Source organism: Hyperolius riggenbachi, chromosome 1 (genome assembly GCF_040937935.1).
Source record: "Hyperolius riggenbachi isolate aHypRig1 chromosome 1, aHypRig1.pri, whole genome shotgun sequence".
Taxonomy (NCBI): Eukaryota; Metazoa; Chordata; class Amphibia; order Anura; family Hyperoliidae; genus Hyperolius; species Hyperolius riggenbachi.
The window spans coordinates 468,885,683-468,901,446 of record NC_090646.1 but is presented as its reverse complement, the minus strand read 5'-3'; the positions used below and the strand labels follow the sequence as shown (position 1 = coordinate 468,901,446).

Sequence of the window (15,764 nt, the reverse complement as noted above, 5' to 3'; positions counted from 1 at the left end):
CTGCTGTCAGCCAGAGCTGTTCAAATGAACAGCTCTTCAGATCTACACTTGTCATCCAAGTAGTTCCAAGGATGAGTGAATTGCTACGGCACCCATACATGCACAATAGCAATGCACTCATCCTCGTAACTGCTCAGGGACACAAGAAGTTCTGAAGAGCAGTATTACTGTCGGACTGCTGTGGAATAACAGGCCAGGGAGAGTAACAGAAGGATCTATACTATCCAGAGCCTGCCCTCTACTTGGTTAAGTATTAAGCCTGAAGTGAGTTTTGTCACTTCAGGTTTAATTTAATATCTGTACTTATTTCAGCTTGCTTAGAGTTGAGCATGTGACGTACATACATGCATGTAGACCATAGTTGTACCACATGATTCTTTACAGAGACTGAGATATGGCTGCTCCGAGTGACAGTGGAGCAACCTGCTGCTGCCATGACAGGAAATCAGCTTATGCTGTGTCGATCTGGTCAGATGCTTCCTGAGCACACAAGGAAATATCCAGAGGAGCAACAGCTGAGCCCAGTAGAGAAAATGTACCTAGGTTGTATAAAGCAGTCCCAATAGTAACAGCACGCTAAGGATGGGGACACCACTGGCACTGCTGGCATCCATGACACCCGTGCTCCCCTTTAGGAGCAAGACACAGACTATGAGGCAGGTTACTTGCAGGCTGGTCCATCACTGACGGGATTGTCGTTGGCGGCCATCTTGCCCTTGATGGGTGTAATTCGTTGCTGCTTCGTGACAGGTACATTAATAAGATTGGTTCTCCTATGCCAGCTACCAATATAGGTGGTTCCTCATGACAGTTATTGCCTTGCACCAATTCTCTGAAAATTTGTAAGGTGTTCTTATTTCCATTTGTTGTAGCAAGGCATCCTTGTCCATAGGAAGTAAAGATGGGCTAAGCCATGCTTCTTAAAGGGAACCTAAACTAAGAAGGATATGGGTTTTTTTTTCTCCTTTTAAAATACCAGTTGCCCGACTCTCCTGCTGATCCTGTGTCTCTAATACTTTCAGCTACAGCCCCTCAACAAGCATGCAAATCAGGTGATCTGACTGAAAGGGGAACTGAAGAGAGAGGTATATAGAGGCTGTCATGTTTATTTCCTTTTAGACAATACCAGTTGCCTGGCAGCCCTGCTGATCCTCTGCCTCTAATACTATTAGCCATAGCCCCTGAACAAGCATGAAGCAGATCAGGTGTTTCAGTGGTTCAGACTTATAAGTCTGATCTGACAAGACTAGCTGCATGCTTGTTTCTGGTTTTAATCAGATACTACTGCAGAGAAATAGACCAGCAGGGCTGCCAGGCAACTGGTATTGATTAAAAGGAAACAAACATGACAGCCTCCATATACCTCTCTCTTCAGTTCCCCTTGAAGTCAGACTGGATTAGCAGTTTTGTGATTCAGCCACTACTGCAGCCAAAGAGATCAGCAGGACTGCCAGGCAACTGGTATTGGATAAAAGGAAACATCCATATCCCTCTCAGTGTAGGTTCCCTTTAATGGTGGAATGCAGTTTCTCTTTCACTGAATGTAGGGCTGCATAGTTATGAACTCTAACTCTAATAACGGTAAAAGTGGACCCAAATTAAAAATACAAGATTTCAGAAATAAAATCTATTTTCTAAATTATAATGATAAATAGCAGCCTTTTTTCAGCTGCATGATGACAAATATAAAATATTTTACGTTTTTTGGAGGAACCCCTCCCTTCCTTTCAAATTGCCGGGACAAAATCCTGCAAACTGGAGGAGTAGATGGTGTCTGGCAATGGAGGAATTGCTAATGGCTGCCCCCAGTATAACCCTAGTTATGAAAAGAGAAGGGTGAAAAGCATGCACTGAAATGATCACAGGTTTAAAGGAGTGTTTATTTATCTTTGTATGTGTTAGAGTGGTACAACTAAATATTTTGAATTAAAAAAAAATGTTTGGTTTGGGTCCGTTTTAAGAGCTCTGCCTCTGACACAGGAGACTTGGGGTTGAATCTCAGCTCTTTCTGTTCAGTAAGCCAGCATCTTTTCAGTAAGGAGGTGACCTTGGGCAAGACTCCCTAACACTGCTACTGCCTACTGAGCCTACTGCCTACTGAGCGCTCCCAAGTGGCTGCACCTCTGGCACTTCAAGTCCGCCAGAAAGCTGTTCTAATCTCATCCACAAGACATTGGATATCTATATATCTATCTATCTATCTATCTATCTATCTATCTATCTATCTATCTATCTATCTATCTATCTATATATATCCTAGAAATGGCTAGTGTGATGTCTACTGTACAGTGTATGAGTAGTTTACGTTTACCATCTCTCGTTCAGACAGATAAGGAATTTAATAAATAGATATCTTTTTTTTCCTGGAATATTTTTGTCTAAGCCTTCCATGTCAACCGATCCACCTTACAAGTAATTATCAAGTGTCAGAAACCTATTTCAGATTGGCTGTTAGTTAAAGATAAAGCATACGTCTATATCATTGTGAACATATTGCAAATGTTGGCAGCTGTCGTAAATATATCCACAGCCATATGCTGGTCTTGTATTATGGGGTTTACCTCACAAATTGTGTTTTGATATAGAATAAATAGAATGACAGACTTCATTTTGTACTGTAAGCCTGAGTATATATGTTCAGAGTTATTTTAAACATCACTTGCATGTCAACAAGAATTACTTGTTTTTTTAAATTGTTAATAAATTGCCAGTTGAACTAATCAACTAATTAGAGGTGGAGGTGAGTGTGCTAAGAGGAACATGGCAATTTCCATTCCTGTCGCTCCCTTTTAAAGGTAACCAGGATGAGTGATATGGAGGCTGCCATATTTATTTCCATTTAAAACAACACAAGTTGCCTGGTTGTCTTGCTGATTCTGTCTCTCTAAAGCCCCATCTACACGATACGATTCTTTGTGCGATTCGATTACGGTTCTATTTACGATCTGGTTAAATCTGACATGTCCGATCGGGATTCGGTTTGCCATTGTTTTGCAAATCAAATTGAATCGAATCCCAATCGAACATGTTGCATTTAATTGGATCGTAAATAGAATCGTAATCGAATCGCACAAAGAATCGTATCGTGTAGATTGGGCTTAATACTTTTAGCCATCAACCCTGAACAAGCATGCAGATCAGTTGCTCTGACTCAAGACTGACTGGATTAGCTGCATGCTTGTTTCAGGGTTTTGACTCAGACACTACTGATGCCAAAAGACCAACAGGACTGCCAGGAAACTTGTATGGTTTAAAAGGAAATAAATATGGTTGCCTCCATATCTCCACCTCGAGTTCACTTTAAAACATTCAGGGCCATATACTATTCACTTTTTTTTCCTAAGTATTCTCCTCCTGTGATATTTTCACACTTAATCAATAAAATGCCTTCTAAGCCACCAGCAAGCAAGAAAATACTCAGCATAATTTTGATAGTACTTTTTTTAACCTCCTTTTTAGTACTTTTTCGATTGCAAAGTGCTAAAAAGTTATTTTAAACAGAAGTTGAAATGTTATCTCCTTTGGAGAAAATTTATGAGAAAAAGTGAATTGAATAAGGGCCTAAATTATAGCAATCATTTCCACGATCTTACAATGTGGGCACAGGCACGCGATTATGAGAACGAAGTTTGGTGATGCGCAGCAGTATCGGCAGTCATGGTGGATCGGATCTTTAAGATCCCCGGCACCTCCTACGGAAAGTGCCGCAATAGTTTGAAAACTTGTTTGCGCCTGCCATGGGCCATCGCATGTACCCGCTGGCAGGAAGATGGATCAGGGGATGTCATCGGGTGAGTATTCAGCTTAACTCAGGTCAAATATGATGATTGGGAAGTGTCACTCCACCTCTGCATGCTTGCTGCATACCACAGCACAGGATGTTAACAATATGTCTGCTTCCATGAAAGTAGGAAGTAGTAAAAGTGCATTTTTATTTTAGGATTTGTATCCGCTGTAACAAAGAAAGGTTATTATGCTGTTGCGTATCTTTTAGAGCAGAGAGGAAGTTTTGAGTTCAGGACCACTTTAAGGGAATTGGCATAGTAGCCTCCATCTATTTCTCTTTGTTCATTTTTTCTTTAATAAAAGCAGAAACATCTCAGCTGACTAGTTTGAAAAGATTAGTGAATAAACATTTTGTGTACTTCTTTTTGTATGTATTGTCATGCATGAGAAGACTGACTTGTGATTATGTGTATCGCTGTGCTGCGCCTGAGATTGTTCTCAGTATTACAGTGCAGTCTCTGCTATGAATGGTGGATAAATTAGCTGCCTTTTATCTAATCCTGTTTCGCTCCCCTTCTGACCTTTCCCTGTTTTCTTTCCTGTTGAATGGGGGTGGTGTAGCCTCATTCCTTCCTGTAAACCTCAGCTGACAGCCCTGAATACAGATTCCCTGTTCATTAACTGCCATCTTCTCTCTCTCCTCACAGCTCAGTGTGAAACCCCAGAGCAAACATGACAGACTCAAAGTATTTTACCACCACCAAGAAAGGTGAGACTTGGGACTGCGGGAAAGCTGTGCGTAATATCTGTGTATTGTTAGGAATTACTGCAAACGCTGTGTATATTTCACATCTGTAGGTGAGATCTTTGAGCTAAAAGCAGAACTGAACAGCGACAAGAAGGAGAAGAAGAAGGAGGCTGTTAAGAAAGTAATTGCTTCTATGACTGTTGGCAAGGATGTCAGGTGAATATAGAGTTTCACTGTGGAGTTATTCTGCAGGGTGCTGTGTAATTGAAGAAGGATAATGATGCCTGTGTTCTGCATGGTTTCATTCAGCAAAGAGAAAAAAACATTCCACTCCAGCTGATTAGTGTAAAATGGGAGAGGTTTATCAGCATGAAAAGTTGACTTGGCTTTTACCAACATCCGGCTGTCAATTTTTATGTACACAGTATTGACTGAACCAGTGCTAAATCAGGCATTTTGGAAAACAAGTCCTATACCAGTTTCATGGTTTTCTTCAGTTGACAGTCATAATTATTGACACCAATTTTTGTATAAAGTTATATAGATATGCCTAATGGGACAACTGTAGCGAGAGTGATATGAAGGCTGCCACGTTTTTCTTTTAAAGGAACACTATCAATGCCCAAGTGTTCTAAAATGACAATGTACAAATAATGTCTAAGTAGTTGCATAAACATTTTCCTACTTTTCGTGTTAAATATCAGAGGCAAAAGCTTTAATTCATTGTGTGTAGATTTTAGCTACATTTGGAATGTCTCATTTGCATAGGTGAATCTCTGCAATCTGACATGCTAAGAACAGAGTAATACTGAAGCAGTTATATGAAATTGTTCTGGTATCAGGTTTCACACACAATTACAAATGTTTATGTTGCACATAAGATACATTCCCTCTGCTCTCTGTGGTAGAAAGATCTGCCTGTCTCTGACTGAGCTCTCTGCACACCAGGATAACTTAACACTGCACTGTGAGGGAATTCCCCTCCCCCCTCCCCTCATTGATCAATCGGGTGTCAGATTGCAGCAAACTGCCCACCAGTACCTAGCAGCACTTCCCAAACATCTCCTATCTCAATTAAAATTTTTTTTTAATCAATAGTATTCCTTTAAACAATACCAGTTGCCTGGCAGACCTGCTGATCTATTTGGTTGCAGTAGTATCTGAATAACACCAGAAATAAGTATGGGGCTAATATTGTCAGATCTGACAATGTCAGAATCACCTGATCTGCTGCATGCTTGTTCAGGGTCTATGGTTAATTATTAGAATTATTATTATTCGATGAAGAGGTTCATCAGCAGAGACTAGCGACTGGTATTGTTTAAAAGAAAACTATGGCAGCCTCCATATCCCTTTAGTTACAGTTGTCCTTTTTAATAAAACACTGCAAGATGATTTGGGAACCATCATATGGGTTGAGAATCTGCTGATACTGAGTGTAATCCATGCGTCCCTCAACTTTGACAAGATTTCCAGTGCCTGCACTGGCCACACAGCCCCACAGCATGAGGGAACCACCACCATATTTCACTGTAGGCAGCAGGTGTTTTTCTTGGAATGCTGTGTTGTTTTTCCTCCATGCATAACGCCCCTTGTTATGCTCAAATAACTCAATTTTAGTTTCATCAGTCCACAGCACCTTATTCCAAAATGTTCTTTAGCATAACTTAAGTGGCTCTGTTTGTGCTGTGGGCGGAGAAAAGGCTTCCTCTGCATCACTCTCGCATACAGCATCTCCTTGTGTAAAGTGCACTGAATTGTTGAACGATGCACAGTGACTCCATCTGCAGCAAGATGATGTTGTAGGTCAGTGGGTTGACTCTGACTGTTCTCACCATTTGTTGCTTCTGTCTATCCGAGATTTTTCTTGGCTTGCCACTTCGAGCCTGAACTTGAACTGAACCTGTGGTCTTCCATTTCCTCAATATGTTCCTAACTGTGGAAACAGACAGCTGAAATTTGAGACAGCTTTCTGTATCCTTCCCCTAAACCATGATTGTGAACAATCTTTGTCTTTAGGTCATTCATTTGAGAGTTGTTTTGAGACCCCCATGTTGCTACTCTTCAGAAAAAAATAAAGAGGGAAACTTATAATTGACCCCCTCAAATACTCTTTATCACAAATAGATTCACCTGTGTATGTATGTCAGTGGTCACTGAGCTTACCAAGCCAATTTGAGTTCCAGTAATTAGTTCTAAAGGTTTTAGCATCAATAAAATGACACCTGCCTCAATTTAATTTAAACAATTATTGTGCACTTTCTGTAAATCCAATAAACTTCATTTCACTTCTCAAATATCACTGTGTATCTCCTATATGATATATTTAACTTGAGATTTTTTTATGGTAACAACCAACGATTTATACAGGAAAATCAAGACAATTAACAAGGTTGTCCAAACGTTCGCATCCCACTGTATATAGTTATCATTTTAACCCATATGCCTACTGTTGTAAAGCCCCTTACAGTTTATTCTGTTTTGTGCAGTGCCTTGTTCCCTGATGTTGTGAACTGCATGCAGACAGATAATTTGGAGCTGAAAAAGCTGGTTTATTTGTACCTGATGAACTATGCTAAAAGCCAGCCTGATATGGCCATCATGGCTGTAAACACATTTGTTAAGGTAAGTCGGGAGATTGATGTTGGAGCGCTAGCTTAAACCAGTATAGGAATACATAATACATTCCTTTATGGATATACTGTATGACATAACAATCTGTTTTTTTTGCAGGAAAAGCTGGAAAACGTAATGGGCTTGTGTATAAAGAAAGGGGCCATCTGGTCACAAGAATCTGGTCAAAAGGGGCTGTCATATTGTGTCGACAGTCATTAGTAGGGATGGTCATTGAGATGCAAATTAGTTTGCTTGAAAATGAACCAATCAAATCCTGCCTTTGCTACACTGGATTAATCCAGTTGCTGCATAAATTTACATTCACAAACTTTCAGAATTCGGCACCAACTTGGAATGTATTTGCATCTGAATGACCATCCCTAATCAATGCCTACACAGATATGTTTAAAGGGAACCTAAACTGAGAAGGATATGGATTTTTCCTTTCAAAATAATACCAGTTGCCTGACTCACCTGCAGATCCTGTGTTCCTAATACTTTTAGCCACAGCCCCTCAAAAAGCATGCAGATCAGGTACTCTGACTGGATTAGCTGCATGCTTCTTTCAGGTGTGTGATTCTGCCACTACTGCAGCCAAATAGATCAGCAGGACTGCCAAGCAACTGGTATTGTTTAAGAGTAAACATCCATATCCCTCTCAGTTAAGGTTCCCTTTAAAAGGAAATCCTTGGCTCCATTAAGATGAATCAAGCGTTACATTGAAAATGGCAAATAGAACTTTCACAGAGAAAAGGGGTGGGATATCCATTGACTTTGACTAAGGGCATGCATCACCAGTTTTTAAAGTATCATTAGTATATTCAGCACATGACTCCTAACCACCCCCATATGTTAACAAGTATCATACCACATCTTTGTTGCAGTACTATATATAATTTGTTGTTGTAATAAAAAATGCAGATAAGCATTTAATTGAACACCTTCCTTCCGACTTAGTATGCAAGTCTTTAAAAATCTGTGCATAAACTGAAGTTTTTTTTTAGGGAAAAAAATTCATTCCTAACTCACTCCACAATTGTTATAAGATTAAAGCAGAAGGCTCCTGGGTAAGTTTAACCCTCCTGCGCCACCTGCTCATGTGTGCTAATTACTTGGATGAAAACCTAATCGGAATTCATCCGTTGCTCATCCCTGATTGGAAGTAATGCTAACTCCAGTAAGATGCAGTGAAGCAGGCATCTAATAGATGCCAGTGTTCATTGACACGGGAACTTAGATGAATAGATGGGAACTGCGTTCCCATTCGTTCATCTCCCCGCTAACGGGTGGTGACGGGAGTGAGCAGCGTCTGCCTGCAGCTGAAGACGTCTATTCACGGCTCTGGTACTTCAAGTGAAGTTTTCCCAGGCCTTGATTATACTGCACCTGGTGCAGTAAGTAGTTAATGTGCCTGATTTGACATTTCTGGGTATTTCTAGCATCTTGTTTTGTCCTCTTTATTTTTTGCTATCAGATATTTTTATTGAAAGTGAAGATAAACCGTACATACTGGTTGAAGCTTCACTACAGTCATAACAGTGGGGTACTTGTACTTTTTTATATGAGTAAATCATGTCTGTTGATGTTAGGCATACACAGTTCTTTGACTATAAACTTTTTTTTTTGGTGTTGCCTAGGACTGTGAAGATCCCAACCCTTTAATCCGTGCATTAGCTGTGCGTACAATGGGCTGTATACGTGTGGACAAAATAACAGAGTATCTGTGTGAACCACTTCGTAAGTGTCTGAAAGACGAGGACCCATATGTGCGCAAGACAGCAGCAGTATGTGTAGCCAAGCTGCATGATATTAATGCTCAGTTAGTGGAAGACCAGGGCTTCCTGGACACTCTAAAAGATCTCATATCGGATTCCAATCCCATGGTGAGTGCTCTTTGTATATAACGTAACTGATCTAAAAATATGTGAGTATGTGCATAGTGCTTACTGTGCCCTTCTGATTCTAGGTTGTGGCTAATGCAGTTGCTGCACTCTCAGAGATTGCAGAGTCTCACCCAAGTAGTAACTTATTGGACTTGAATCCTCAGTCAATTAACAAGCTGCTAACTGCGCTAAATGAATGCACTGAATGGGGTCAGATCTTCATCTTGGACTGCTTGGCAAACTATGTCCCCAAAGATGATCGTGAAGCTCAGAGGTAAAGCATAAGAATGTATATACAGGTAGTCCCCCACTTATCAACAACCTGAAAATGTGAAATATGACTTTGTGGGAACAAGTGGAAAAAAATGTTCAAAAGGACCTTATAGTTCTTGCAAAAATTAACTTTAAAAAATTCAAAGAATTTTTTTAAACCAGTAAAATGACACTTTTCTGCAGTACACAGAGGGGAAAACCGTTGGCAAACAGAGGAGGACTCTGAAGGCGCAGGGGGCATAGAGGAGGTATTGGGGACAGAGGTGGCACAGTGTTTCGACTTATGGGCATATCCAGGTTAAGAACGAACCTACAGTCCTGATCTTGTTCTTTACCTGGGGTCTACCTGTCCTTAAATAAAATAATTATTTTTTTTCCTCTTGCTTTTGCAGACCAGCATATTTGCAGTACTGTTGCCAAGGAAACTAGAAACTTACATCTGTGTCCCGTCTCCTCTGTAGATAATGTTGATGGGGAGCACATGATTGTAAATGAAATGCCTATGTAGTTACATCATTGCAGCTGGTCATTTGCTTTTGTGTTTGGCTGAGTTGGATAAACAGGAACAGAAGTACAATATATCCCAAATGGGGTTTGACTGTTTGAGACTTTGTGACAGCATGAAAAGCATAGTCCTTTCACACAAATGCTACTCGCATCTCTAAAATCAAGGTTTTGTAATATGGTAGTTTTGATTTACCAGTACTTAAAACAGTGCTTTCATTAGTTCTGTTTCAGTGTTCTATATTGCAGCCCAAAGAAAACATAAGAATAGATCCAGAATAAGGCATAGTGAGTGGGGAGATATAAGTGTAATGATGCACTTCACACTCTGTTCTCCCACTCCAGACATATTCATCTGTAAAGTTCGAGTCCCATCAGGCTCACATTCCGCTGTATGCCCCCTGAATCCAGCCAGCTGTTTAAATCACCACAGGCTGCTAAGTGGTCAGAGAACAAGCATGTTGCCACATAAGCTTCACATATAAAGGTTTTGTGGAGGGAGTATGGTAGTAAATGTTGCTTGACCTTGAGATTTTTTATATAGACCGTTGTCATTTTCTTGTGTTTTTTTTGTTTTTGTTTTTTTTCACTAAGACTCAAACATGGTATTTTTTAATTTTTATTTTTGTATCCAAAAACATTGTTTCGCCCAAGTGGTCACTTGAATACTTCGTTTAAAGAGGAGCTGTTAGGTATAGGGTCTCAGAGAAAATAAACACATATATCAGTAGCTAAATATTGGCTGTACTTACATTACATATGCATTTCACTGTCCACGTTTGTACTTCACAGAATTTTTATATAGTATTTGCAGAGAATGATGCTCCTGACAGCTCATGGCAAGTTCCATGTTTGTCTGTCTCCTATGAAGCCAATTGTGTCATCATGTCCTCCCTGCTTCCTGATGATTCGACTCACAAAAAAAGGTCCTAATGGACAACACTACTGTGCAGTGAATATTAATTACCCATGTGGCTAGGAACAATAGCGGACTCCTGCTGTGTACTCTGCCTGGAGATTTATCAGTGCTGTCAGCTGGGCTGCATTACAAGCTGCTGTAACTTGATCCTGTAACTTCTCACTAGCAGCCGAGGGGAGGGCCCCAGAATGCTTTGCAGTATGGTATGCGGCCTCTCTGCCCCTTAAGAGCTTGGGTCTAACAGCTTTGCTGATAAGCACACATCAAAAGTAAGAGAGATTTTTAACTTCAGTATTGCCTTTTTGGCTTCCTTCTAAACTGTTTAACACAGGAGAATAGAGGTTTAAATTAGCTTTTGCAGCCTGACAGTTACTCTTTAAGGAAATGTTCTTATTGTAACAGCACACAGAGAGACAGTGCAGGATGTACACGTCAGGGTATCCACTGACTTCTCATGTGTGGTATTAGAACTCTCTTCTTCAGCAGTGTTATGTTAATTAAAGTGTGTTGGCAATGCTAGACAGGTGAAAGGAAGTAAAGGTACCTCTTCAGAAGAGAATTAGGTGTAGGTAATCAAATGAAATAAAGACAGAGCAATGTTTCTGTGACTCCCTCATGCAGAAGCTCTGGAAATGTTAGTTTGGGACAGCTTGCATAACACAAGGGGTTAGACAGCAGTTTTTGATCAATAATTTCAGGATCTAATGAAAACAGTCATTGAGGCTTTTAAACTTTAGTCTGGCCACAGCTTACTGCTTTGCTGACACTGACTTTGCACTGTAAATCTGAAATTATTAAAAGTCATTCTCCTATCCTCTTCTTCCAGTGTTTGTGAACGTGTCACACCACGTCTTTCTCACGCAAACTCCGCTGTGGTGTTATCTGCGGTGAAGGTGTTGATGAAACTGATGGAAATGCTGTCCAAAGACTTAGACTACTATGGAACTTTACTGAAGAAACTGGCCCCTCCTTTAGTCACTCTGCTCTCCGCTGAGCCTGAACTGCAGTATGTGGCCTTACGCAACATTAACCTAATTGTGCAGAAACGGTGAGATCTGTCTTCATTGGCTGACATGATTACGAGTGTTCTTTGTTTTCTTTTGAAGTCCCTGGAGTCTGATGCTTATTCTCTGTTTCCTACAGACCAGAGATCCTAAAACATGAAATGAAAGTATTCTTTGTAAAATATAATGACCCAATCTATGTTAAACTGGAAAAGCTTGATATCATGATTAGACTAGCATCACCTGCAAACATTGCACAGGTTAGTAAAACTTATGCATGAAAAACTTTGTATTGCTCATAGCTTAGAACCAGGGGTGTCATACTCAATCACATAAGGGGCCAAAATCTAAGACACAGTCTTAAGGTGGCCACACACCATACAGTTTTTTAAATATCTGTGCAATGTAAGAATTGCAATCAATTTTTATAACCTATTGGTCATATTTTTGAAATGTTTCAGTGTACTGGGCCCTTACATTACAATTCAGCGCTGCGTAATATGTTGGTGCTTTATAAATACAATAAATAATAATACCACACACATATGTTCACTTTTTCCCCAATTAAGATAAAAATGATTGGAAACTCTGAGAAAATCGCTAGGGTGTGTATATTAATAAATTGACACACCATTCAATCTTTAGAAAAAATGTAAAAAAAAAAAACTTCCATCATTGCGGATCGATAAAAATTGGAAAAAACAGAAAATCGGAGTTTTAAGTCGAATTGGAAGAAAAAGCTTTCGATATTTATTTTATTTTTTTTTTTGGGGGGGGGGGGATCCAATCATATTTATCAAATTGCTGTAAAATCGGATCATTTTATTGTATTGTGTGTGTGTGGCCACCTTAACCCTCCTGGCGGCCTATTAAAAACCGCCAGGGGGCAGCGCAGCCGGTTTTTTTTATTTATTTATTTTTTTTAAATCATGTAGCGAGCCTACGGCTCGCTACATGATAGCCGCTGCTCAGCGGCATCCCCCCAGCCCCGCCGATCGCCTCCGGCGATAGGCGATCAGGAAATCCCGTTCAAAGAACGGGATTTCCTGGAGGGCTTCCCCCGTCGCCATGGCGACGGGGCAGGATGACGTCATGGACGTCGTGACGTCTAAGGGAGTCCCGATCCACCCCTTGCCGCTGCCTGGCGCTGATAGGCCAGGCAGCGCAGGGGTCTAGGGGGGGGGGCTGTCTTGCGACGCGGATAGCGGCGATCGAGCGCAGGGCGTCGGCGATCGAAGTGCTGACGCAGCTAGCAAAGTGCTAGCTGCGTTCAGCAAAAAAAAATAATATTCAAATCGGCCCAGCAGGGCCTGAGAAAACCTCCTGTGCGGCTTACCCCGAACTACGTTCGGGGGTACCGCCAGGAAGGTTAAAGAAAGACTCCGGCCAAGAAGTGAACTTCATCCCAATCAGTAGCTGATACCCCCATTTACATGAGAAATCTATTCCTTTTCACAAACAGACCATCAGGGGGTGCTGTATGACTGATATTGTGGTGAAGCGCCCCCCCCCCCCCCACACACACACACACACACACACACACACACACAAGAAACTCTGAGGACCGTGGTACTCCTGGCAGTTTCCTGTCTGTGAACCTTGTTGCATTGTGGGAAATAGCTGTTTACAGCTGTTTCCAACTGCCAAAAAAGCATGCAGCAGCTACATCACCTGCTAAAAGTAACAATGTCACCAAGTAATAAATGTCAGAATGTAAATCAGGGATTTAAAAGATTTTACAATGGGCAAACACTGACTAAATCATTTATACATAATTATTGTAAAAATGAAGCACTTTTTTTATTACATTATTTTCACTGGAGTTCCTCTTTAAGTCACGGGCCAAATTGTTTGTTAAGATTGAACATTTTTCAAACAGACTCAAACTAAGTGTGTGTGTGTGTGGGGGGGAGGGGACTGGCTCCTCCCCTTCTGCAGAGTAGCGCAGTGGAGAAGTTTGATATTTACCTGCTCCAGTGCTGCTTCAGGTATCCTTTGACCTAACTGACAGCTGCAAGCTCAATGCTGCATATCTCTGGCTGCTGAGGCATGTCACGTGGCCGGCAGAAGGGGGTATGGAAGCAGAGCAGAGAGCATGCTGCTGCCAGGAAGAACAGAAAAGCCCTAATGCTTTGGTGGAGCCAGTAAATGTGTACACTGCTCTGCTGTACTAATCTGCTATGTGGGGAAAAGGTTTTGGGCGGCAGGGAGGTGTGTGTGTGTGTGTGTGTGTGTGTGTGTGTGTGTGTGTGTGTGTGTGTGTGTGTGTGTGTGTGTGTGTGTGTGTGTGTGTGTGCGCGCGCGCGCCAAGATCTTGATTTCAACCAGAAACACTGTCACCAGCGTGTTGTCCTTTTACTGCTTACAATGCACATTTGAAGTTCTCGAGGGCCACATAAAATGGCAAGGAGGGCTGCATTCGACTCCCGCGGGCCTTGAGTTTGACACCTATGGCTTACAGAACACACATAATCTGTATTTCTCTGTTAAATAATATTCCATTTTATACCACTTAGGTTCTGGCGGAACTGAAGGAATATGCTACTGAGGTAGATGTGGACTTTGTGAGAAAAGCTGTGAGAGCAATAGGGCGTTGTGCCATTAAAGTAGAGGTAATAAAACTGTACTTTTAAATACACACATTTTTCATCCATTGACATTATGGATACAGGAAAGTTTGCTTTTGTGTAATCTTGTTTTGTTCTCTGATACCCTCTAGCAATCAGCAGAGCGATGTGTTAGCACCTTACTAGATCTCATCCAGACCAAAGTGAATTATGTGGTCCAAGAAGCTATCGTGGTGATAAAGGACATTTTTAGGAAGTATCCCAACAAGTAAGTGAATCACTGCCTTCAATTCACTAATATTACTAAGCAGTACAGCAATAAATCAGCAAAATTTGTTGGTTAGAAACTAATGATTGTCCCCTCAACATAGAATACGGCAGGGCTAGGTGATGACATTACACTGAATGTATATCATATTCATTCAGGGAACTCTTACGAGGAAACAATTCTCTTCTTCCAAAAACCAATCTTTGCTTCTGTGCTTGCTCACCCTCATCAACTGCAGTTAGTGATCAAAAGACAGTCGGAAAAGTTGTGCAGCATGTAACTAATACGTTTTTTTGAGCAAAGTCAAAGCAGTCTAATCCTTTCAGTTAAGGTGCCCATATATCACTCGACTTGGTGGCCAATTGACCATCTGATTCAATAATTATCAAATTGGATGAAAATCGGTGCTGCCAAGAGCACGCCCGATTGATCATCCAACCAGTTTTGGTCATGTCTTGATCGAACATGCTGGAAAATCTCGGGCCAACATGCCTCGATCGGGTGCATGGTGGGAACTGTGTGTGATGATCGCAAACGCATTGGAAACCTCCAGACGATTCCCGCAAGATTTCATGCTGAAAACAATCAAGAATTAGCTTGTTGGGGGGGCGTGGCCGGCCATGGAGCTGTGAAGAAGCACGGATCTCCAGCTCTCTCCCACCCGTGGTAAATTCGCCGGTATCCTGCTCTCCAAGCTCGCACAGCCGCCCTCGGTCTGGTCCCAGAGGCTGAGGAGATCGCAGCGGTGTGCAGGGATGGCCTCACGGAGTTCCCAGAAGGCAGCAAGCCCAGCCGAGAGACTCGCGCGGTTCGCCCGCGCGGCAGGCCAAGATGGCGCCGACGCGCATACAGCCCACCAACACACAGCCAGGGAGAGGGAAGAAGTGCCTCCCAGTTCGCGCACACCGGAGCACAAACAAGCGGCGGACCCTGCCGGTAAGACCCAGCCTGTATCCCCCTCCATGCCCAAAACAAACAAAGGGAAAAACAATCTGCAAGGGAGAGAGGACGCACAGGGGGCGGGCAGGGCTGAAGACACACAGGCCTCCACCTCTTCTCCTCGTGCAGGCACTCACCCGCAGCACAAGTCACCCAGAAGCTCCCCCAGTAGCCACACAACATCCCAGTCTGCACAAGCATCCTCACCCAGGCAGGGAAAAGACCTGGGGGAACAGACACTTGCTATGGGTGAAGAAGCAAGGGATGACATAATGGAGGAAGAATTTCAGGCTGCAGAGGAGCCATCTAGAGCAGAA

General features: G+C 41.9%; 1 protein-coding gene across 5 annotated transcripts in view; it reads left to right on the top strand.

The window, feature by feature from the left end:
- The window catches only part of AP1B1 (adaptor related protein complex 1 subunit beta 1), a 52,276-nt gene that overhangs the window by 6,550 nt on the left and 29,962 nt on the right, over positions 1-15,764 (top strand). For 4 of the 5 annotated variants that reach the window (XM_068240223.1, XM_068240240.1, XM_068240206.1 and 1 more), the window contains exons 2-10: positions 4,434-4,495; positions 4,585-4,690; positions 6,964-7,099; positions 8,728-8,973; positions 9,057-9,247; positions 11,496-11,717; positions 11,813-11,933; positions 14,190-14,285; positions 14,393-14,508. In XM_068240223.1, the coding sequence (XP_068096324.1) occupies positions 4,459-4,495; positions 4,585-4,690; positions 6,964-7,099; positions 8,728-8,973; positions 9,057-9,247; positions 11,496-11,717; positions 11,813-11,933; positions 14,190-14,285; positions 14,393-14,508 (1,271 nt within the window). In that variant the 5' untranslated portion in view covers positions 4,434-4,458. Of the gene's footprint in view, positions 1-419; positions 751-4,433; positions 4,496-4,584; positions 4,691-6,963; positions 7,100-8,727; positions 8,974-9,056; positions 9,248-11,495; positions 11,718-11,812; positions 11,934-14,189; positions 14,286-14,392; positions 14,509-15,764 lie in introns of those variants that run through there. The other variant, XM_068240231.1, reaches the window with a different exon arrangement.